This window comes from Plecotus auritus (assembly GCF_963455305.1).
Source record: "Plecotus auritus genome assembly, chromosome: X".
NCBI classification, from domain to species: Eukaryota; Metazoa; Chordata; class Mammalia; order Chiroptera; family Vespertilionidae; genus Plecotus; species Plecotus auritus.
The window spans coordinates 40,613,384-40,639,239 of record NC_137784.1 but is presented as its reverse complement, the minus strand read 5'-3'; the positions used below and the strand labels follow the sequence as shown (position 1 = coordinate 40,639,239).

Genomic DNA, 25,856 nt, shown 5'->3' with positions numbered 1-25,856 from the left:
AGCCCGCAACCTGGGCATGTGTCCTTGACTGGAATCGAATCCAGAACCCTTCAGGCCTTCGGCCGAGGCTCTAGCCACTGAGCAAAACTGGCTAGGGCTATTCTGAAGCTTGTTTTTCATATATATTTTATTGATTTCAGAGAGGAAGGGAGAGGGAGAGAGAGATAGAAACATTAAAGATGAGGGAGAAGCTAAAGGAGAGATAAAAATATGATATTTATTAAAATAAGTGGAAGATTTAACTATATAACTATTGTAGCTGATTTAAAATTAGATTTTCTACTCTGAATTACTTTTAATTATATTTTTGGGGTTATTTTTATTTTATGGAACAAAGCTTTTCAGCAGGAACCAATAATAATAATAATAATAATAATAATAATGCCCATATTTTTAAACTTTTTTTTAAATATATTTTATTATTGATATTTCACAGAGGGATAGAGAGCTAGAAACATCGATGAGAGAGAAACATCGATCAGCTGCCTCCTGCACACCCCACACTGGGGATGTGCCCACAACCAAGGTACATGCCCTTGACCGGAATCGAACCCGGGACCTTTCAGTCCTCAGGCCGATGCTCTATCCACTGAGCCAAACCTGTTTCGGCATAATGCCCATATTTTAACAGCCCTTAGAACATTAAACCCTGTTGCCACTCAAAATTAACAGGTCTACAACTAAATTCATCTTTTTTCCTCTCCCGTATAACTTCTTAACATCCTCCAGTTTTCCTCCTCTCTCTGATATCCACTGGCCCAATACAGAAACCTTTAAGTCATCCTACTCATCTCCTTTACCCACTATACTCTCCTTACTAGGTCTTGCCCTCTTAAAATTTATCTTGGCACTGCCCCTTTTCTCTTTACCCCCAGCATTCATGCCTTAATTCAGACTTCTGTTGTACCATTATTGCAATTACAATAGCCTCCTAACTGATCTCCCATTCTCCCATGTCACTCCACTCCACCCCAACATAATCTTCCACAGTGCTTCCAAAATGATTCTTCTCTAAAATCCAGATATGATCATGTCACCCCCCTGCTTAACTTTCCCATCACTCTTTATAACCTACTAGAGGCCCGATGCACGAAATTCATGCAAGAGTAGGCCTTCCTTCCCTTGGCTGCCGACACTGGTTTCCTCTGGCACCCAGTACCCGGGCTTCCCTCGCAGCCCTGTCTTCATCTGGAAGGTCATCCGGAAGGATGGCTGGTCTAATTAGCATATTACATTTTTATTATTATAGATAGGATAAATTTCAAACTATTATTGGCATACAAGAGGCCCTATAATAAAGCAGTTGCTTAATTCTTCAGCCTTTCATCTTTCTCTACTTTTGTGCATCCATTTGTCTGAATTCCCTGCCTCATATATCCTTGCTGATTTCTGTTTGTCTTATAACATTCTGGTATTATCACTGCTAAGAAGTCATATTCTCAGGAATGAATGGCTGTCCATTTTCCCTATTCTCTCTTCTAGTGTTTTTTCCTGTGACTATGTCATGCTCAGCTTTGTATCCTGAGAATCCCAGTTCTTGGCACATATAATAAGTGCTTGATAAATATTAGTCGTTCAATGTTTTTACTTTTATATTATTCGCTGCTTTCCTATCTGTTTACTCATCTGATCCTTATAACAACCCGGAAAGAACTGTTTTCCTATCTGTTTACTCATCTGATCCTTATAACAACCTGGAAGACAATAGGGCATATTTCCCATTTTTCAGATGGTAGAACTAATGGGTATGGTTGGCTACTAGGTGAGAAATGATACTGGAACTCAAATCTTCTGATTTCCAACCCAGTGTACCTGTGTGTGAGACAGTGAGTGACTACATCATAAATTTTTGTAAGATATCAGCCAAAGAGATGCACACAGTCATGGTAATAGGTCTAGGGTGTGTTTGTCTATGAGTATGTTTCAAAGGTATGATCAGTACCTGAGTCATGTACACCTACATATAACTTTACCATTCTGATAGGTACACAAGACATTTGTGTTTCCAAAGATAATAGGAGTGATGAGAAGTAGTATAGAAACTCCATTCGATTGTACTATTTGTTTCATTTTTAAATGTGGCGTGCAATGATTGTTTTTAGGTTCTATGTCATGTAATTTAATTAAACTGACTTCTGAAATTTCCCTCCAAAGGTTTCACTGGAAGAAAAAACTGCAACTATTATTTATGACCCTAAACTACAGACTCCAAGGACCCTGCAGGAAGCTATTGATGACATGGGCTTTGATGCTATTCTTCACAATCCTAACCCTCTCCCTGTTTTAACCAACACTGTGCTTCTAAGTGCCATTGCTTCACCGACTCCGCCATGGGACCATATCCAAAGTACATTGCTCAAGACCAAGGGTGTCACAGATATTAAAATTTCCCCTCAGCTAAGAACTGCAGTGGTGACAATAATCCCTTCTTTAGTGAATGCCAATCAGATAATAGAGCTAGTTCCGGATCTCAGTTTAGATACTGGAACTCTGGAGAAAAAGTCAGGAACTTGTGAAGATTATAGTATGGCTCAAGCAGGTGAAGTCATGCTGAAGATGAAAGTGGAAGGGATGACCTGCCATTCATGCACTAGCACCATTGAAGGAAAAATAGGGAAACTACAAGGTATTCAGCGAATTAAAGGTAATACATCTGGTGTTATTTGTTTGTTTTGTAAGGCTCAGTTTTCTGCTTGGCCTTTTAACTTTCTGCTTTCTTCTTAAGCATGGGATTTGAATCTGTGGGACTGGAATGCTTATTGCTTCATTGAAATCTGAGGTACAGTGTATTCCCAGGATTAATATCAGTAAAGCTAATGATTAAAAGTTACATGAGTCTTGAACTAGCAGAAAAGGCAGTTGGGGTGGTGATTCATGGAGTTCAGAGTTCTTAATAACTAATATTTCTACTCAGGCATGCAGAAACTTGGAGACCATAGATACAGTGGTCATATCTTTTACTTTTTTCCAGTATATGTCAATAACATTTTCTGAAAAGAAAATAATTGTTTTAACAAAGGATAATAACAACAATGAGAGAGAAACAATTTTGTGTGGTATTGATTTGGTCTACAGAATGTTTTCTGAAGTAGCCCAGGGATAATTGAATTAAATAATTGTTTTTCTTTTTATTAGTATCCTTGGACAACCAAGAAGCTACTGTTGTTTATCAACCTCATCTTATCACAGTAGAGGAAATAAAAAAGCAGATTGAAGCTGCGGGCTTTCCAGCATTCATCAAAAAGCAGCCCAAGTACCTCAGATTGGGAAGTATTGATATAGAACGTCTAAAAAACACACCAGTCAAATTCTCAGAAGGATCACAGCAAAGGAGTCCATCATATACCAATGATTCCACAGTCACTTTCATCATAGATGGCATGCATTGTAAATCATGTGTGTCAAATATTGAAAGTGCTTTATCTACACTCCAATATGTAAGCAGCATAGTGGTTTCTTTAGAGAATAGATCTGCTGTAGTAAAGTACAATGCAAGCTTAGTCACTCCAGAAACTCTGAGAAAAGCAATAGAGGCCATATCACCAGGACAATATAGAGTTAGTATTATAAGTGGAGCTGAGAGTACCTCAAACTCTCCCTCCAGCTCATCTCTTCAAAAGATTCCTTTGAACATAGTTAGCCAGCCTCTGACTCAAGAAACCGTGATAAACATTGATGGCATGACTTGTAATTCGTGTGTGCAGTCTATTGAGGGTGTCATATCAAAGAAGGCAGGTGTAAAATCCATACTAGTATCCCTTGCAAATGCCAATGGAACTGTTGAATATGATCCTCTACTAACCTCTCCAGAAACTTTGAGAAAAGCTATAGAAGAAATGGGATTTGATGCTACCTTGTCAGGTAATTTATCACCTTTTTCTTTTATTTTTCATTTATTTATTCATTTTATTTTTTATTGAATTATTGGGGTGACATTGGTTTACAAAATCAAACAGATTTCAAGTGTACAACTCAACAAAACACCATCTGCACACAGCATTGGGTGCCCACTGCCCCAAGCAAAGTCTCTTTATGTCCCTGTTCCCTTCCCCGCATTGACCACCACACCTAGTCCCCATCCCCTTTTCCCTCTATCATCATATTGTTGTCTGTGTCTATATGTTATATATATACATATGCGCGCACACACACACACATACATACACATACACACACACATTTTTTGTGCTTAATCCCTTCACCTTCTTTCATACAGCTACCCAGTCCCCCTCATCTCTGATAGCTCTCTGGTCTGTTCCATGTATCCAAGCTCCTGTTTCTATTTTGTTCATCAGTTTGTTTTATTCATTAGATTCCACATATAAGTGAGATCATATGGTATTTGTCTTTCTCTGACTGACTTATTTCGCTTAACTTATTACTGTCTGAGTCCATCCATGCTGTAGCAAAAGGTAAGATTTCCTTTTAGTATTTCACTGTGTAAATGTACCACGATTTTTTACCCTCTCATCTACTGCTGATCACCTGGGCTTTTTCTAGATCTTGGCTATTGTAAATAATGCTGCAATGAACATAGGGATGTATACTAGTATATTCTTTTGAATTAGTGTTCTAAGTTTTTTCAGACATTCCCAGAAGTAGAATCACTGAATCAAAAGGCAGTTCCATTTTTAATTTTTTGAGGAAACGCTATACTGTTTTCCTCAGTGGCTGCACCAATCTGAATTCTCACCAGCAGTATGTAAGAGTTCCCTTTTCTCCATATACTCTCCAACACTTGTTGTTCATTGATTTATTGATGATAGCCATTCTGACAGGTATGAGGTGATATCTCATTGTGATTTTAATTTGCATCTCTCTGATGTTGAGCATTTTTTCATGTGTATTGACCATCACTATGTTCTCTTTCAAGAAGTGTCTATTCATGTTCTTTGCCCATTTTTAAAATTGTTTTTTCTTCTTCTTGGTGTTGAGTAGTACAAGTTCTTTATATATTTTAGAAATTAACCCCTTATCAGATGTATCATTGGCAAATATGTTCTCCCATTCAGTGGGTTTCCTTTTCATTTTGTTGATGGTTTCTTTTGTTGTACAAAAGATTTTAAGTTTTATGTAGTCCCATTTTTAATATTTTCCTTTGTTTCCCTCTCCTGATTAGATACATTTGCAAAAATATTGCTAAAAGAAATGCCTGAAAATTTACTGCCTATGTTTTCTTCTAGGATTTTTATGGTTTTGTGACTTACATTCAAGTATTTAATCCATTTTGAATTTATTCTTGTGTATGGTGTAAGTTGGTGGTGTAGTTTATTTTTTTGCAAGTATCTGTCAAATTTTGCCAACACTATTTATTGAAGAGACTGTCTTTACCCCATTGTATGCTCTTGCCTCTCTTGTCAAATATTAATTGACCATAAAGGTCAATTTATTCTGGGCTCCCTATTCTGGTCAATGGAACAGAATCCGAGGTTCTTATGCCAATACCATGCTGTTTTGATTAATATAGCCTTGTACTATAGTTTGATATCAGGTAGTATGATACCTCTAACTTTATTCGTTTTTTCTCAAGATTGCTGAGGCTATTTGGAGTCTTTTTTGGTTCCATATAAATGTTTGGAATATTTGTTCAAAATCTGTGAAGTATGATATTGGTATTTTAATAGGAATTGCATTGAATCTGTAGATTGCTTTGGGTATGATGGACATTTTATTGATGTTATTTTTTTTCTTATCCATGGACAAGTTATATGCTCCTACTAATTTGTATATTCTCAGTTTCTTTCTTCAGTATCTTATAATTTTCTGTGTACAGGTCTTTTACCCCCGTGGCTAAATTTATTCCAAGGTACCTTATTTTTGTTGTTGCAGTAGTAAATGGGATTTTTTTGAGAGAGAGAGAGAGAGAGGAAGGAAGGGAGATGGAGAGAGAAACAATGATCGGTTGCTTCCTATATGTGCCTCATAGGGGATGGAACTTGCAACCTGGGTATGTGTCCTGACCAGGAATTGAACCTGCAACCCTTCGGTACATGGGACGATGCTCCAACTGAGCTATACCAGCTAGTGTGGATTCTTTTCTTAATTAATCTTTGTGTTAGTTCATTATTGGTGTATAAAAATGCCACTGATTACTGAATATTAATTTTGTATCCTGATACTTTGCTGAATTCATTTATTATATCTAATAATTTTTGGTGGAGTCTTTAGGGGTTTTTACATACAAAATTATGTCATCTGCGAATAATAACAGTTTTACTTGCCCTTTTCCGATTTGGATACCTTTTATTTCTTCTTCTTCTCTGATGGCTGTGGCTAGGACTTCCAGTACTATCCTATCTAATAAAAGAGTAATATGCAGATTGACCATCACTCCAACATACAAGATGGCTGCCCTCATGTGGTCAAAGATGACTGCCCCCTTGTGGACACAAGATGGCCACCACAAGATGGCCAGCAGGGGAGGGCAGTTGGGAGAGACCAGGCCTGCAAGGGAGGGCAGTTGTGGGTGATCAGGCCAGCAGGGGAGGGCAGTTGGGAGGGAGCAGGCCTGCAAGGGAGGGCAGTTGTGGGCGATCAAGCCTGCAGGGGAGGGCAGTTAGGGGTGACCAGACTGGCAGAGGAGGGAAGTTGGGGGTGACCGGGCCTGCAGGGAAGGGCAGTTAGGGGTGACCAGGCCTGCACAGGAGTGAAGTTGCGGGGGACCAGGCCTGGAGGGGAGGGCATTTGGGGGTGACCAGGCCTGCAGGGAAGGGCAGTTAGGGGAAAACAGGCTGGCAGGGGAGCAGTTAGGCATCAATCAGGCTGGCAGGGGAGTGGTTAGGGGGTGATCAGGCTGGCAGGCCGAAGTGGTTAGGGGCAACCAGGAAGGCAGGCCGGTGAGCAGTTGGGAGCCAGCAGTCCCAGATTGGAGAGGGTGCAGGCTGGGCTGAGGGACACACACCCCCGTTCACGAATTTTGTGCACTGGGCCTCTAGTGTTGAATAAAAGAGGTGAAAGTGTACATCCCTGTCTTCTTGATCTTAAGGGAATGCTTTTAGTTTTTTTCCCACTGAGTATGATGTTGGCTGTGGGTTTGTCATATATGGCCTTTATTATTTTGAGGTATGATCCCTCTAGTCCCATTTTGCTGAGAGTTTCTATAAAAAAAATGGGTGCTGGATTTTATCTAATGCCTTTTCTGCATCTATTGACATGATCTTATGATTTTTATCCTTCATTTTGATTATATGAAGTGTGACGCTTACTGTTTTTTGGATATTGTACCAACCTTGCATCCCCAGAATAAATTCCACTTGAATATGGTATATGATCTTTTTAAAAAAATATATTTTTATTGATTTTTAGAGAGGGAGGGAGAGGAAGAGAGAGATAGAAACATCAATGATGAGGGAGAATCATCCATCGGCTGCCTCCTGTATGCCCCCCCCCCCACTGGGGATTGAACCTGCAACCTGGGCATGTGTCCTCAACTGGAATCAAACCCAGGACCCTTAGGTCCGCAGGCTGACACTCTATCCACTGAGCCAAACCAGCTAGGGCTGATCTTTTTAATGTATTGCTGGATCTGGCTTGCTAGTATTTTGTTGAGGACTTTAGCATCTATGTTCATCAGGGAAAACTTTTGTTTTTTTCATTATAGTGCCTTCATCTGGTATTGGAATTAGGATAATACTGGCCTCGAAAAAAGAGCTTGATAATCTTCCCTCCTCTTGAATTTTTGGAATAGTTTGAGAAGGATAGGTGTTAGTTCTTTCTTGAATGTTTGATAAAATTTGGCTGTGAAGCCATCCCATCCAGGAGTTTTGTTTGCTAGGAGATTTTTTAAATTAATGCTTTGCTTTTATTAGTTATAATTGGTCTGTTCCATTTTTCTGATTCTTCCTGGCTTAGTTTGGGAAGATTGTGTGTTTCTAGGAATTTATACATTTCACCCAGGTTGTCCAGCTTGTTGGCATATAGTTGTTCATAGTATTTTCTTGCAACCCTTTGTATTTCAATGGTGTCCGTTGTTACTTCTCCTGTCATTTCTGATTTTATTTATTTGGGTCCTCTCTCTCTTTTTCGTGATGAGTCTGGTTAAAGGTTTGTCAATCTTCAGAAATCTTTCAAAGTACCACCTCTTTTATTGATCATTTGTATTATTTATTATTTCATCTCTATGTCATTTATTTTTGCTCTAATCTTTATTATTTTCTTCCTTCTACTTCCTCTGAGATGTGTTTGTTGTTCTTTTTCTACTTCTTGTAAGTGTAGGATTAGATTATTTATTTGAGATTTTTCTGGATTCTTGAGGTAGATTTATAATGCTATGAACTTCCTTCTCAGGACTGCTTTCAGGGTGTCGCATAGGTTTTGGGTTGTTGTGTGTTCATTTTCATTTGTTTCCATGAAGATTTTGATATCTTCCTTGATCTCATTGTTAACCCATTCATTGTTTAATATTTTATTTAGCCTCCAAGTGTTAGAATATTTTTCAGTTTTTTAATTTTAATTGATTTTTAGTTTTATAACATTGTGGTCAGAGAAAATGCTTGATATGATTTCAATCTTCTTGAATTTATTAAGGTTTAGTTTGTGTCCTAACATGTGGTCTATCTTTGAGAATGTTCCATGTACTTGAGATGAATGTGTATTCTAATGCTTTGGGATGAAATGTTCTGTAGTCATCCTATATAATAAAAGCCTAATATGCAAATTGACTGAACGGTGGAACGACTGGTTGGCAGGGGGTGGGGCCAATGAGCAGGCGGCGCCAGGCCAGCCAAGGCAGGTGCCAGTGGGCAGAGGGAGGGGATGGCAATGAGGGGGCGGCTGACCAGTGGTGGCTGAGGGGTAATGGGGGGCGGGGCCATTCGTTCGCAGCTGGGGCCATTCCTTGATTGGCCCGCGGGTCACCTCCCACAGAAGAAGGCCAGACTGCGGCTTAGGCCCGCTCCCCAGAGGGAGCGGGCCTAAGCCATCAGTCGGACATCCCCTGAGGGCTCCTGGTCTGCGAGAGGGTGCAGGCCAGGCTGAGGGACCCCCCCACCCTGAGTGCATGAATTTTCATGCACCAGGCCTCTAGTATATAATAAAAGGCTAATATGCAAATCGACCGAACTGTGGAACAACCGGTTGCTATGACATGCACTGATCACCAGGGGGCAGACATTCAATGCAGGAGCTGCCCTGCTGGTCAGTGCACTCCCACGGGGGGAGCGCCACTCAGCCAGAAGCTGGGCTCATGGCTGGTGAGCGCAGTGGCGGTGGCGGGAGCCTCTCCTGCCTCCGCGGCAGTGCTAAGGATGTCCGACTGCCTGCTTAGGCCTGCTCAGTCGGACATCCTCTGAGGGCTCCCGGACTGCAAGAGGGCACAGGCCGGGATGAGGGACCCCCTGAGTGCATGAATTTTGTGCACTGAGCCTCTAGTATCAATTAAAGCCATTCTATCTAGTGTGTTTAAAGTCACTATTGCCTTAGTGATTTTTTTGTCTGTAAGATCTATCCATTGATGTCAGTGGGGTGTTAAAACTCCCTATTATGACTATATTGCTGTTATCTTTCCCTTAAAGTCCACCAAGATTTCATTTATTTATTTTCTTCTTCATTGTTGAAAGTATTACAGATGTCCGCTTTGTTTGTTTTCCCCCATTGACCCCCTGTACTCTACCCCTGCCCCCCCAGTCCTTTACCACTCTATTGTCTGTGTCCATATCCTATATAATAAAAGCCTAATACATATATCGACCTAACAGCAGAACAACTGGTTGGCGGGGGGCGGGGCTGGTGAGCAGGCAGTGCCAGGCCAGCCAAGGCGGGTGCCAGCAGAGGGAGGGGACGTGATTGAGGGGGCGGTGGTGACTAGCGGCAGAGGGATGATCGGGGGGTGGGGCCAGCCACTTGTTGGCTGGCGCCATCCCCCAATTGCCCCGCTGGTCACCTCCCACAGAGGGAGGCCACCAGCAGCGGCAGCCGGGCGATGGGGGGTGGGGCTGGCCACTTGCTGGCCAGTGCTATACCCCGATTGGCCTGCTGGTCGCCTCCCGCAGAGGGATGCCACCGGCGGCAGCGGTGGGGCAGTAGGGGGCGGGGCCGGCCGCTCACTGGCCAGCACCATCCCCCGATCGGCCTGCCAGTTGCTTCCCGCAGAGGGAGGCTAGACTGTAGCTTAGGCCCGCTCCCTATGGGGAGCGGGCCTAAGCTGTCAGTTGGACATCCCCCGAGGGCTCCCAGACTGTGAGAGGGTGCAGGCCAGGCTGAGGGACCCCCCAAGTGCACAAATTTTCATGCACCAGGTTTTTAGTATGCATGTAAGTTCCCTGGCTAATCACTTCCCACCCCCTTACCCCCACCTTCCCTCTGAAATTTGTCAGTCTGTTCCATGCTTCTATGTCTCTGGATCTATTTTGTTTATCAGTTTATTTTGTTCATTAGATTCCACGTATGAATGATATCATGTGATACCTGTCTTTCTCTGCCTGGCTTATTTTGCTTAGCATAATACTCTCCAGGTCCCTCTGTGCTATCTCAAAGGGTGAGGGCGATCTGGCTGTGACATCTGTCACTCCATTGATCACCATGGTTGATTCAGCTGATCTGGCTGGCTAGGTGGGTGTCCCCCTCCTCCTTCACCAATCCATGTGCATCCCTCCCGAAGCTGCATGCTTGGTTGAAGAGGACAACCTTCCCCCGCAAAGGAGAGGACTGGTCTTTGGTCAAGGTTATATGAGTAGCTGCACTCTCCTGTTAGAACCTCCAAACAAGCTCTCAAACAGGTTCTTGATCCCTGACTCACTCTCTTCTACTCCTGGTATCCCTGTGAAACAGATGTTATTACATTTGCTATTTTCCCAGATGTCTCTTAGACTTGCCTCATTTTAAAAAAATTCTAATTTCTTTTTGATGCTCTGCTTGTGTGCTTACTGTTATCTTGTCCTCAGAATTGCTGATTTGATCTTCTGCTTCACCTAACCTGCTATTGATTCTTCCTAGTGTATTCTTCATTTTAGGTATTGTATTCTTAATTTCTGACTGGTTCTTTTTTATGGTTTCTATGTCCTTTTTAATGCTTACTATATCTTTGTTTAAGTTCTCACTGAGATCATCCATTCTTCCCCTAAGCTGGTTGAGCATCCTTTAATCATTGTTTTAAACTTTGAATCTCATATCTTGGTTGCTTCCATTTCATTTAATTTGTTTTCTGGGGATTTCTCATGTTCTTTTCATTTGAGGTATATTTCTTTGTCTCCCCATTTTGTCTGTTTGTATTGGTTAGCTCTGCAATGACCCCCAAATGTGTTATAATTGCTTTATGATGAAAGTGTCTTGCTGAGCTTAGTGGCACAGTCTTCCACATCACCTGAGCTCAATGCTCCAGGAATATTTCTTGTGAGTTAGGTAAATCCTCCTGTTGTAGTTGTATCTTGAATGCTGTTGGTTCTTTTATGGGTGGAGTTAACACTTCAGGCTGGCTGACTATAAGGATAAACCTTGATCACTGTATATGAGTCACTGTGCAGGGGCTGCCCCTGAGGTGGATTTGTTCCCAGCAGGGTCTAGTGCAGCCATGGGCAAACTACGGCCCGCGGGCCGGATCCGGCCCGTTCGGCTGTTCTATCCGGCCCGCGGAGCCAAAAGAGTGGAGGGTTCTCTTGCTCTCCCCTCCGCTCCTTTACTTTGAATTTATATTAGTTCACACAAACACTCCATCCATGCTTTTGTTCCGGCCCTCTGGTCCAGTTTAAGAACCTATTGTGGCCCTCGAGTCAAAAAGTTTGCCCACCCCTGGTCTAGTGCTTGTGAGAATCCCCTTTTGGGTGTGCCACATACGTTACTAGTTAGGTTGGGCTCCAGTGTGGTCTGAAGCCCACCACTAGTTGTGTTGGTTCTGCATTCACTTGGGCAGGGTTCAGGTACGGGTCGATGTCTGATGTTGTATGTAACTAGCCTTTGGCTACCTGTCTGGTGCTACCATGTCATTCTCTGTGTGTGGCTGTCTATTTATCCTGGGTTGTATGGGAGGGACCAATCTGTGTACAAGGGTCAGCTTCCTCCAGCTTAGAGCTGGGCACATCCTATATAATAGAGGTAATATGCAAATTGACCGTCACACCCTTACGCAAGATGACTGCCCCCATATGGTCACAAGATGGCCGCCCCCATGTGGTCGCAAGATGGCCACGCCCATGTGGTCGCAAGATGGCCACCCCCATGTGGTCGCAAAATGGTGGCCCCATGTGGTCACAAGATGGCCCCCCATGTGGTCACAAGATGGCCATGCCCATGTTGTCACAAGATGGCCGCCCCCATATCATCACAAGATGGCCAGCTAGGGAGGGCAGTTGGGGCCGAACAGGCCAGCAGGGGAGGGCAGTTGGGGGCGATTGGGCCGGCAGGGGAGGCAGTTGAGGGGGCCCAGGCCTGCAGGGGAGAGCAGTTAGGGGCGACCATGCCAGCAGGGGAATGGTTAGGGGGCGAACAGGCTGGCAGGCTGAAGTGGTTAGGGGCAATTAGGCAGGCAGGCAGGCGAGCAGTTGGGAGCCAGCAGTCCCGGATTGTGATCAGGCCTAAACCAGCAATAGGACATCCCCTCAGAGGTCCCAGATTGGAGAGGGTGCAGGCTGGGCTGAGGGACGCCCTCCACCCCCACTGCATGAATTTCATGCACCGGGCCTCTAGTATCTGTAAAAAGTCCAAGGCTCCCTGAGGTCTGTCTCCACTTGTCAGCTATTCTGCCTCCCCCAGAGTTTGCCTGGTATTTCTCTAGAGCCTTTGAAAGGAAGGCTGTAGAGTGGGCTCAGGTTGGCCATGATGCACAGACCCTTCTACAGGCTATCAGCTCAGTAGGGTGGGGTGAGATGGGTTAGGAGGACGGGGCTAGTGGGTCCCCTACTTGGGGCCCCACAGTCATACAATCATTGAGGGCAAAGTGGCCCCTACTCCAGAGCCAAACAACTCTGTCTCTGTCAGAGCTTCCAACTGTAGTTCACCCTGGAGGAGCATGCCACAGGTTCAGATTGGGTGCAGCCAGCCATCCCCTCTGTAGGAACAAGCTCAACAGGATGGAGCCACTGGGACTCAGGAAGATAGATCGAAAGAGTCTCCCTTTGGGGTGGTATTGACCAATCCCGCAGGACGGGCCCAAGTATTTTGTCCTGGTTCCAGACAGTAGCGAGGGAAACACACTCTGAATGTCCCATCTCCTAGCAGCACACCCTTCCCCCTGCAGAACTGAGCTCAGCCAGGTGGGGTCACTGGGACTTGGGAAGGCCAAACAATCTTCTTCTGGGGATGTTGCCAGCAAACATGTTGGAGGGCGGACACTTCTCTCCTTTCCTGGGATAGTGTGGGCTGAACTTCCAGTGGAGATAGGAGTGATTCCCTCGCAATGTAGTCACACAACTCAGCCCCCTCCCATCTAACTCCCAGACAAAAGCCTGCCTGAGAGACACTCCAAAAGTCCCAGTGTTCTGCAATCCTCCCAGCATGACTGAACTCAGTAGGGCCTACAGTGGTAGGCCCAGTGATTGAACAGGTTGGGCGAGGGAACAGGTATGCACTCGAGGTGGGGAAGAATGGTCCTCTTTCCAAAGTGACACAGTTCAATCACTGTCTGAGTTTCGACCAAAAGCTTCTCCAGAAAAAGAAAAAGAGCACTCCAAAGGTCTCAACTCAGTGCAGTCAGTAGACCACTCTGTAGGACCTGAGCCTGGCAGAGTAGTGTGGCCAGTAGCTGGAGGACCAGGTAGTGTATTCCTCAGTTTGGTGCTGTAACAATAGGAGTGCTCGACCTTGGGAAGTTGGTTTCTGGGTCTCTAGCAGACTGTCTTCTCTCCCAGGCAGACTGAATCTCCACTGATTTGACCCAGCAGGTGCTTTGTGGGCTCCTCTCCCTTCTTTGTCACTCTGGGATGGGGATCCCTGCACTGGGTTGAGACCCCTCACTCCTAGGTGTAGGGAGTTTTGCAGCTGAGATATCCCTCTGGCTTTTCATCCCTACATGTGGGTGTGAGGGCCAGCCCGTTCTGCATTTCTGCCCTTCTTACTAGTTTCTATGTGGCTTCTTCTATAAATCCTTGATTATAGTATTTTAGTTCAGCTAGCTTTCAGTTGGTTATTCAGATTGATTGCTCTGTAATTTAGTTGTAAATCTGGTTTGGGGCCAGGAGCAAGTGAGTTTATCTTCTACCTACTCTGCAGCTATCTTGGTATCTTCATCACTTTTTCCTTTGAATTTCCTAATGTTCATTTATCTCCATTTTGCTGGTTCTTTTGTCTTTTATTAATGAGAAATGAGTAATAAGCATTGTAATTCCATTTTTTAGAATTAAGTCATGTGGAGGTAGTCAGTGATGTATATACAAAGATGCATAAAGATGTTTACATAATTATTTAAAAACTAGAAACCTTAAATAAATAATGATACATCTGTATGATGAAATGTTATGAAGCCATAAAAATTATGGTATTAAATGTACTTAATGCTAGAGGAGAGTGTCACATATTTTGTTAAATGAAAAAAAAGAAAAGCTAAACAGATCTATGTCAGTATTAAACATAGGTGTAAAGATTTTTTATACCATATATTGTTATTTATGTATATGAATTAATAAAATTCCTGGCAGGAATTGAACTAAAATTTTGACAATGTTTATTAATGAATGGTAGGATAATGGTGATGTTTGTTTCCCTTGTACTTTCCTATGTATTTTAAGATTTTTTTATGACAAGAATGTATGTATGTATATATCATATCTAATAAAAGAGTAATATGCAGATTGACAATCACTCCAAGACACAAGATGGCTGCCCCCATGTGGTCAAAGATGGCTGCCCCCATGTGGACACAAAGATGGCCGCCACAAGATGGTTGGCAGAAGAGGGCAGTTGTGGGCAGTTGGGGGGACCAGGCCTGCAGGGGAGAGCAGTTGGGGGGAACAGGGCTGCAGGGGAGGGCAGTTGGGAGGGACCAGGCCTGTAGGGGAGGACAGTTGGGGGGGACCCAGGCCTGCAGGGGAGGGTAGTTGGGGGGACCAGGCCTGCAGGGGAGGGCAGTTGGGGGGGAACAGGCCTGCAGGGGAGGGCAGTTGGGGAGGGGACCAGGCCTGCAGGGGAGGGCAGTTGGGGGGGACCAGGCCTGCAGGGGAGGGCAGTTTTGGGCGATCAGGCCAGCAGGGAGGGCAGTTAGGGGTGACCGGGCCAGCAGGGGAGGGCAGTTGGGGGGACCAGGCCTGCAGGGGAGGGCATTTGGGGGGGGCAGGCCTGCAGGGGAGGACAGTTAGGGGTGACCAGGCCGGCAGGGGAGGGCAGTTAGGGGCAATCGGGCTGGCCGGGGAGCAGTTAGGCGTCGATCAGGCTGGCATTGAAGTGGTTAGGGGTGATCAGGCTGGCAGGCAGAAGCAGTTAGGGGCAATCAGGTAGAGGCAGGTGAGCAGTTGGGAGCCAACAGTCCCAGTGGGATCGGGCCTAAATGGGCGGTCGGACATCCCTCAAGGCGTCCCAGATTGGAGAGGGTGCAGGCTGGGCTGAGGGACACCCCCCACCCCCCCGCACAAATTTCGTGCACCGGGCATCTAGTGTATATATAATAGGAAAAGCAAATATTATTTTAAAAAAGAAAAAATGTAGAAATAAATCATAACATTTAAATCATGAGTTTAAATTTAGGCATTCAACTTACTCCAGACCTGGCCCAAAATCTTCTTATTTTCTGACATTTCTTACCTTGAACTGAAACAAAAAATGTATATACAATGGAACTTTCCAATGTAAAGCTGTTGTTTTGAACTGGAATTGCACATAGCCTTGAATTAAACTGGAAATGCCCTAATGAAATGTCTTGCTGTAAATAACAATGGAAAAGTTGTATAATGAATTCCCAGACCATGTCATCAGTAACCTTTGCTCTTCTGATCAAAATGAAGGATATCAAATAAAATAATTTTTTCAAGCTCACTAAAACTGAGAAGCATAAAAAATTATATTAAACCCAGCTTAAATTATTATGGTAGATAAGTTTTAGTGGAAGAGGACCCAGAGATATACTAAAGATTCTTACATTCATGGCAAAAGGTAGAAATTATAGAATTCTCACTTTTTAAAGTCAGGATAGAGTTCACATACCTTAAAATTCACCCTTTTAAAGTACACAGTCTGCCCTGTCTGGTGTGGTTCAGCGGTTAGAGCATTGGCTGGCACACTGAAGGGTCATGGGTTCGATTCCTGGTCTAGGGCATGTACCTGGGTTTCAGGATCGATCCCTGGCCCCAGTCAGGCCGCGTGTGGGAGGCAACCAATCGATGTGTCTCTCACATGGATGTTTCTCTTTGTCCATCTCTTCCCTTCCCTTTTCACTCTCTCTAAGGTTCAATGGAAAAAATGTCCTCAGGTGAGGATTAAAAATTTTTTAAATTTCACAATCCAGTGGTTTTTACTATAGTCACATGGTTTTGCAGCCATTACCACTATCTAATTTTAGAACATTTTATCACCTGCAAAAGAAACCTCATACTCATTAGCAGTGACTTCCCATTTTCCCTATCCCAGCCCCTGTTATCTACTGTTCTATATTTGTTGTTATCAATTTCACAACTCTAGGTACCATGTACTAGTAAGTGTAATCATAGAACATTTGTCCTTTTGTGTCTGCTTTCACTTAGCATAATGTTTTCAAGGTATGCAAATGTTCATTCATGTTCATAACATGTATCAGTACATTATTTATTTTTATTGCTGTATAGTATTCCTTTGTATGTATATACCTCATTTTGTTTCTCCATTTATCAACTGATATAAAATTAGGTAGTTTCCACTCCTTGGCTATCCTATATAATAAAGAGCTAATATGCTAATTAGACTGAACAGCAGAATGACTGTCCGGACTACCTTCCAGACGAAACCGGGGCTGCAAGGGCTGGCCAGGGCTGTGAGGGCTGGCCAAGGCAGCCGGGGCTGCGAGGGCCAAGCCCCTTGCACAAATTTCGTGCGTCGGGCTTCTAGTTATAAATAATGCTGCTATGGCCAATTTGTATACAATTTTTTGCATGAATATATGTTTTTATTTATCCTGGGTACATACCTAGGAGTGGAATTTCTGGGTCATATGGTGAACATATTTAACATTTGTAGGAACTGCCAAAATCTTTTTAAAAGTAGCTGTACAATTTTATATTTCTACCTAGAATTCTCATTTTGATAAAAGAAAATTTCAGACCAATATTTTCTAATAGGGATAAATAACTCCCTATTAGAAAATTTATACAGAATACTAAAATGTTAAAGAGCTCCAATACTAAAAGTCTGAATAAATTATAAGAATCTATAATTGTAAAAGGAAATTATTAAACATGAAGAAAAATTTAAATTGGAAATATTGGAAGTGAAATTCTATCAGGTAGCCATAAAAAATGACTAAAATTAGTTCAGCAAAATTTAATTGTATCTATCATCACAACTTTTAAATGTTCAAAATGACAATATTTGAAATTATATTGATTCACATTTCACTAATTCATGTTGAATTATTCCTCAGTTTCTGTTAAATTAAAATATTTTGGCATACATGATGTTGCCAATGATGAACACTACATAAATAAGTTTAATTTACATCAATATTAGTCAAACAAGTTACTTACACTGTGATATTCCTGTGGCTCATATATATAGAAACACAAATTATATTACATATGGTATGAAACAAATATTTTTCATGATCAAATCTGGTATCTGTCATATCATAAGCAATGACTGCACAAACTTTCAGACTGGACCTCAAAATGGAATTTGTTCTTTTCACTTGGGTCTATATTTTTGTAACAAAGTCTATATTTGAATTTTAATAAGCTCCCCAGGTAATTAACATACACATTAAAGTTTGAGAAGCACTTGTCTGAATAATTTGCTGCATTGACCTCTTTGAATAAAATCTCTGAATTTAATCTATTAAATTCATTAATAGATATTCATTAATAGTATATTAACATTGTTCATTTAATGCAATAATATAACATTAAATAATATAATTTAAAATAGCTAAATATATGAGGTTTTATATAAGAAATATGGGTGCATGGGGGGGCTAATGGGATGAGGACACGTATGTAATAACTTAATAAAGAAATTAAAAGAAAAGAAATATGGGTGCAGCAAAAGTTGAACTTTCTAATTACCTTAGATGAATTCAAAGATGCACTTGAACAATAGGAAACATTTTGATCAGATCAGTAAGTGGAATTCAAGAGTACTTGATAGTGCTGGCACCATGTCTGTCATTTACCTAGTCCTCAGAACCATGAATGCAACATGTTCAGTAACTTGTTTTTAAATCCTCACCAAGGATATTTCCATTGATTTTTAGAGAGAGTGGAAGGGGTAGTGGAGGGGAGAGAGAGAGAGAGAGGAGAGAGAGAAATATTGATGTGAGAGAGACACACATTGATTGGTTGCTTCCCACGCATGCCCCAACTGGGACCTGGGATTGAACCTGCAACCCAGGTACATGCCCTTGACTGGGAATCGAACCCACGACCATTTTGTGCGCAGGCCGACACTGTAACTGCTGACCAACACCGGCCAGGGCTGTTCAGTAACTTTTAATAATGGTTTTTACTTCAACCTACTATTGTTAAGGGTGCTAGGATTTGATTATTCAGCAAATAATTGCCAGGAGCCTGTTATGTGCCATGCATGTTAGGGCTCATAAACACATTGATGGCCATGGTGAATAGGTGAAAAAAACAACAACAAAAAACCCGTGGCACAGTGAATGTCACCATAAAAGAATAGGTAGAATAGTGGCTACAGTGACCCATATTATTGGGATAAAAGTTTGACATCAAATGACTGTATTCTGTGTTTCTGCTAGAGATCAATCAGTGTTTAAGATGCCACCAGAATTGTTGCTACCCATTTTCTGAATGTCAGTGTCAGTGCTGATCCATTGTATACCACTGTAACCTGACCCAAACAGAGATCAGCACATTTCACTTTCATGTCATACTAGTCCTGGATAAGCTGTAAATATTAAAGAAGATAATGAGAAGAAATGGGGGTGCTTTTTATGACCATCAATCTCATCATTCTCTTAAGCAGACATATGAAGTTGTCTTCACTAACCAGTTAAAGCAAACAAAATACTTGATTAAATTCCTTTCCTTTTTGTAACATTTTTATCTTTAATTTCAAACTTACAGAAAAGCTGCAAGAATAGTACAAAGAATTTCTGTTTACCAATTGTACTCACATTCCCCATTTGTTAATATTTTACCACATTTGTTTTATCATTCTCTTTCTCTATCAACAGATAGACATCTATACATACACATAAATAAAAACACACATATATAACTTTTTCTGAATCATTTGAGAGTAAGTTGCAGACATGATATTTATAATTGTTTTTAAACCATTTTCTGATTATGTATTTATTCTTCACGTTAGTTTAGACACTGAACCTACCAGTTTTGAGGATCGGATTGGAAACCCTTTCTTGAAAATTTTAGAATCTTTTCTGATTGGTGCCTCAAGAGCAGGAAAGTTAACCTTTCTTTTGAATTCATTTAGGAATAAGTAGTGTTGCGATAGCCGGTAGAAAAGCTAATTTAAAGAAACTATACCCACTTAATTCATTGTGGCTTTTTAACCTATACATTGTGTTGAGAGGTCATGCCAGTGTAACTAAAAGGGACTGCCTCTATGACTTATTTTATTTTTATGACATTTTAATTTAATACTGTACTTATAGTGTGGAAATTGCAGATTACCTCTCATGCCTGAAATAACTAACTTCTTCTGGAATAAGACATAAACTAATTCACAGTATAAACATTTTTCATTTTCCAAGTTCAAAAAATTAAGTCTTGGCCGAAACCGGTTTGGCTCAGTGGATAGAGCGTCGGACTGCGGACTGAAAAGTCCCGGGTTCGATTCCGGTCAAGGGCATGTACCTTGGTTGCGGGCACATCCCCAGTGGGAGGTGTGCAGGAGGCAGCTGATCGATGTTTCTCTCTCATCGATGTTTCTAGCTCTCTATCCCTCTCCCTTCCTTTCTGTGAAATATCAATAAAAAAATATATTAAAAAAAAATTAAGTCTTGGTAGTAATTATGAGAGAATTAAGTAAGATCCTGGTGAGATTAAAATGTTTTTTTCAAAGCCAAAGCTATTTTCTTTGGGCAAATGAGCCTCCTTTATGAGTTCTTTAACATTACGGTACTCTTTGGTAAATTTTGCCTGCTATGTTCTGAATGATGCTCTCATAGTCTGAGTGATTCATTCAAGACTGAGTAATTTCAGAATTGGAAGAATCTAGGCCTTTGCTATTCAAAGTGTCTATTGCTTTACCCAGACTGGTAGAAAAACAGAATCTCAGGCTCCTACCCTACATGTACTGAATCAAATCTACATTTTAACAAGATTTCCCAGGTGACTGTATGTGCATTAAAATTTTAGAACCATTATTATACTGATTCGAGGAGTCTATGTCATTACATTCATCAGAGAAATGGTCAGGCTTTTGTTAAAGTTTCTTCAAAGATGCCCTTCTTCAGCATCCTAAAAACCAATTCTGCTATGTAGGGCTTCCTCTGTCAGCTCTCCATATAGACCTGAACCAGATTTTTGCTCAAGGGGAAGAAAGAACAAGTTAGATAGGTTAGTGGAAATTTCCACTTCACTTCTTTTCTTCCTTATTTCTGCAGGAGAGTAGAAAATCTTTAGATTTTTTTTTACAGGTGCATGGATATGCTAGAGAGTCTAATTTATTCCTTCTGGGAAGTGATTAATACTGCACTGAATAAACTAAAACAGAAATAGCAGCTTTTTTTGAGACTTCAGGGGAGCTTCTGGGATGATAGGCACTTCCCACTGTTCCAAATACCATAAGCATTCTACAAAGAGATTCTTAAGTACTCCTTTGTGCAAAATTAAGATTATTGCTAACTTATTCCTTGTCTATTCTTCCATTGTCCACAAAGATATTTTAGTTTAAAAAATACCATATATTAGTGTTAAAAATTCAAACAATACAGAAGTGTCTATAGAGTAAATTTGTTTATTTGTCTGTCATTCTGTTCCTGTTCTAACAGAAGTAGCCACTGTTCATAGTTTGGTATGTAGCTTCCCAGGCTTTCTGATGCATGTTTTCATATATACATACACTCAAAAATTTAAATAACATTATACTGCAATGCTGTTTTGTAAATTGCTTTTGGTTCCATTTACTATACCACGAATTGCTTTAATATGAGTATGCAAATTGTTAGCATGGTGATAAAAATCTGCTATAAAAATAAGAGCTATCCATTAACAAACTACTCTCTACCTAGGGTTTGGGGTGGAAATAATGGCTGAAATAACTTGATATAACCAAAGTTTTATTTACTCAGTTTAGACTTTCCTTAAAACTGGGATGAACAGCATTGAAATTAGAAGTCACTTCCTAGAAAGTGTAAAGATAACATAGGTCCATGCTGCTTTCAAAGGAATGGATTGACAGTGTCTGGCGGTGGATTGTGATGAATGACTAGGATGCAGCTGGAGAATACATCAAATGAAAAGAATCTTTTCCTGTCTACCAGGTACACATGAGCCATTGGTAGTAATAGCTCAGCCCTCGTCAGAAATGCCACATTTGACTGCAACTAATGAATTTTATGCTAAAATGATGACACCAATTCACAACAAGGAGGAGGCAAAGACGTCATCTAAGTGTTACATACAAGTCACCGGTATGACTTGTGCTTCCTGTGTAGCAAACATTGAACGGAATTTAAGACGAGAAGAAGGTGAGACACTCTTAAAGCTTGTTGTTTTATGTTCTAGTTTGAGGACTCTGACTTTTTTGTCTTTGTATGCGTTTTGTTACCATGTTTATAATTCTTGCCAAGACCTCCTAAAGAGTATCAGTAATGTTCAGGACAGCCTTGACTTTCTGACAGCCAGTTGTTGTTAGTGTTTTGTTCCCTTATATATGGTTCCTATCTCGTTTGCTTTATGATCACATTTTAATATCAATGAAACTTGTAGGAAAAATATCAAAAGGAAATACATAAGATTACTATTCTTTTTAAAAATATATATTTTTATTTGTTTCAGAGAGGAAGGGAGAGGGGGAGAGAGATAGAAACAATGATGAGAGAGAATCATTGATTGGTTGCCTCCCTGCACTGGGGATCGAGCCGGCATCCCGGGCATGTGCCCCTGACCGAAATCAAACCCGGAACCCTTCAGTCCGCAGGCCAACACTCTATCCACTGAGCCAAACTGGCTAGGGCAAGATTATTACTCTTTATGGACCTTGGGTGCAATGTATTTTAAAAAACATACAAATTTCCTGATAAAGTTATGTGTAAAACTGACAACTAAAATCCATAAATTGTTACTATACCTAGACCAAGCATAAGACTAAAACCAAGTTTGTTTTGGAATTACAGGGGTGGGAAAAAGTAGGTTAAATTACTAGCCATTGTTACTAAAAGATAAATCATAAGTAAGGATATAAATAATAACAAAAAGAAGACAAATAATATAAATAATACTATAATAACTTAATCTACACTAATAAAAGAGAAAGATGCAAATTGACTGTACCTCTGCTAAGCCCACAAGCCAATCAGGAGTGAGTATGCAAATTAACCTGACAAAGATGGTAGTGGCCCCGCCCCCCAGCTGCTCCGGGCCTGTAGGAGTCGGAGAAGTCAGGTGCCAGTGCCTGAGGCTGGCTGCAGCCAGGGAGACCAAGAAGCTGCCTGCCCCATGATCCCAGGCCGCAGCCAGCTGCAGAAGCCTCATGTCTGCCTGCCCCACTTCCTGGGGAAGACGGAGAAACCGGGTGCCAGTGCCTGAGGCTGGCTGCAGCCTGGGAGATGAAGAAGGCGCCTGCCCCATGATCCCAGGCCGCAGCCAGCTGCAGAAGCCTCATGTCTGCCTGCCCCATGTCCTGGGGGAGACAGAGAAACCGGGTGCAAGCGCCTGAGGCTGGCTACATCCTGGTAGACAGAGAAGCCGCCCACCCTGCAGTCCCGGGCATCAGTACCTACGGCTGGCTGTGGCCGGGGGGACGGAGAAGCCACCCACCCCGCGGTCCCGGGTGCCAGCACTTGCGCTGCAGCCCAGGCGAAGCTACCTGCCCATCATCCCCTGTGGCTGCAGCCAGCCCAGGTGCCTATGGCTGACCAGAGTGAGGGAAGCCCGGATCCCAGATGCCTGCCTGTGGTCAGCTGGAGGAGGGAATCCTGGGTCCCGGGTGTGGGGCCGAGGCAGAGGTGGTTAGGGGCAATCAAGCCAGCAGGGGAGCAGTTAGGGATGATCAAGCTGGCAGGCAGAAGCAGTTAGGGGCAATCAGGCAGGCAGGCAAGCAGTTAGGCCCCAGCAGTTCTGGATTGTGAGAGGGATGTCCGACAGCCGGTTATACCCCGAGGGATCCCAGATTGGAGAGGGTGCAGGCCGGGCTGAGGGACACCCCTCCCCCCACCATGCACGAATTTCGTGCACCGGACCGCTAGTTAGTAATACAAGAATAAACTCTGTGTTTCACATACTCACAACTGTAAACTTTTTTTGTCCACTCCTTATATTGTTCTCTTACAACAGTTTGATCGTTGAACTTTGCTTGCAGTAAAAATGTTCAAAAGTTAATATATTTAAAAAAAGTTAATATTGTGTAATTTTAGGTTACAAAGTCTTAGAAATTCTACAACATTATTTAGTCACACTCAGATATTTTAGCTTATACATTTACATTCATATTATTGGACTTCATAGTATGGCATAGTAGATTTCTTAACCATAGAGATACGTGATTATGTTAATGAGACTTAAGTCATGGGCACCCCTAACCCCAGATGTCTTAAAGATACATGCTGTTAGTCACAAGGGCTGAATAAGTAAGATTAGTATAAGCTTATTCCCACTATTGGGGAAATAGCTCAAAGTATATATAGTAATAATGCAGGTCTGGGGTAAGTAGAATCACCTTATATATAAGACCAAAACATTATAACAAAATGTATACAGAGCCATTTTCATTTCAATATTATCTTGTCTGCATTCTTTCACTTTTGCATCTTTCATTTCAGCCTCCATTATATCTAATAAAAGTGCAGTCAAGGCTGAAGCTTATATTACACTTTGATTGATTAAAAAAGAAAAGGAAGGAGGTTGCAAGGAAATGAAAGCAAAAAGAAATTTCTGGGACTCCTGTTTAATTTTATAATCAACTATTTTGGGCAAGTCAGAAATAGCCATTTTCATGAGACAAGCAATGCCTGTGCCAATTACAAATCTTTTAAAAAAAATTATTAAGCTGATTCTACCAGTTACTCTCTATTATCCCCGTTACCACCTTTTAACCCAATTAGGAATACCATTGGCCTAGCTGGGGTGACTACGTTGACTTTTTTCTTTTTAAACTAAGTAACACTGGTCTTCCCATAGTTTAGCCTCATTATATTTCTAAAATTGAATAGAGACTTCTAATTATAATTTGAAGTAAGAATTTTAAAAGTATCCATAATAAGTATTAAACCTATTTTTGAAACTTAATAAACCAGAATTTCCCTTCTATTTCGGTTTGGCTATAGATTACATTCACTTGAGCAAAAAATAATTTTTCCTATTTCCTCTATCCTTTTATTAGTGACACTTTCCTATGAACCATTCCTCTGAATTAGTTGGTACCCACAAGGTCCAGAGAAGCACTTGATATAGAAAACTTAGGTTCTATTAGATGCTTTGTTTTTTTAATAAAAATTATTAAGGTAATATTTGTGGGGTTTTTCCTTTTTATCAAACTCCAGAGCTGACCTACTGACTAGTGGTCCCCATTCCTTATCAGGTAGCCACTAAGTGCCACAGATTCCTAGAAAGAGCTGCCATTTTCTACTATGTGAAATTAATTTTCTTCCTGGCAATGAGAGCAATAGCTGGCCTAGAGAAGTGGGATGTTTGTTAACAAAAGGCTTTCACCAAAGAACAGTGTGACTGCCATAAAATGAACTCCTTTGTTCTGTTAACAAGTGTGTGGCACTTTTTCATTCTAGAAATAAGAGCACTTTAGATTAGTGTGTGCCAGACAGTAAAACTTGGCGAATTTAAATAAATGACTATTATTTGATATTATGTGTATGTTGGTACAGTCTTAAACTCTTTGCTACAACTGCAGTGATCTCCTAAAATCATGAGTTCCTTTCTCTAGGACTATTTCATTAGTTTCTAAAAATGCTTTATATTTATATGATTAGGTCTTAACTCATTGCAATTCATGGGCCTTATTTGGATCCTAATTCAAACAAAAAAACCCTGTGTTAAATTAACTAATAAATGGTTATATGACACTTGTGGACATGTGAATATTGCCTAGATATTTGATGATATTGAAGAATTATTTTAGCTATTATATGGTATTATGTTTATTTTTAAAGAGAACAGTCTCTATCTTTAAGAAATGCATATTTAAATATTGACATGTGAAATGATATGATGTCTGAGATTTGCTTGAAAATAATCAGGGTAGAGGGCAGAGATTACTTGGATAGGAACATAGAAGAAAAATTAGCCTGGTATTATTGATAATTGTTGAAGCTGGGTGATCGATACATCAAATTTATGTTGTTCTCTCTTTTGTATATATATAATTGAAAATTTCCATAATAAAATTTTTAAGAAAATAAGGCCCTCTTTTCAAATAGTTTTATTTGGTTTGGGTTTAAGATTAAAGTTCAGTAACAAATTTCTCCAGATTCCCATTAATCCTTTCACGGTTAAATGAAAAACAAACATTACTCTTTTTAAAAATTTTCAAAAAAAATTATTGATTTTGAGAGAAAGAGAGAGAGAAACATCAGTTTGTTGTTCCACTTGTTTATGCATTTATTGGTTGATTCTTATATGTGCCCTGACTGGGGATCAAACGCGCAACCT

At 41.2% G+C, this 25,856-nt stretch overlaps 1 protein-coding gene across 2 annotated transcripts in view; it reads left to right on the top strand.

The window, feature by feature from the left end:
• The window catches only part of ATP7A (ATPase copper transporting alpha), a 233,049-nt gene that overhangs the window by 128,598 nt on the left and 78,595 nt on the right, over nt 1-25,856 (top strand). For both annotated transcript variants that reach the window (XM_080653268.1, XM_080653267.1), the window contains exons 3-5: nt 2,155-2,644; nt 3,136-3,861; nt 21,515-21,721. In XM_080653268.1, the coding sequence (XP_080509394.1) occupies nt 2,155-2,644; nt 3,136-3,861; nt 21,515-21,721 (1,423 nt within the window). The remainder of the gene's footprint in view (nt 1-2,154; nt 2,645-3,135; nt 3,862-21,514; nt 21,722-25,856) is intronic.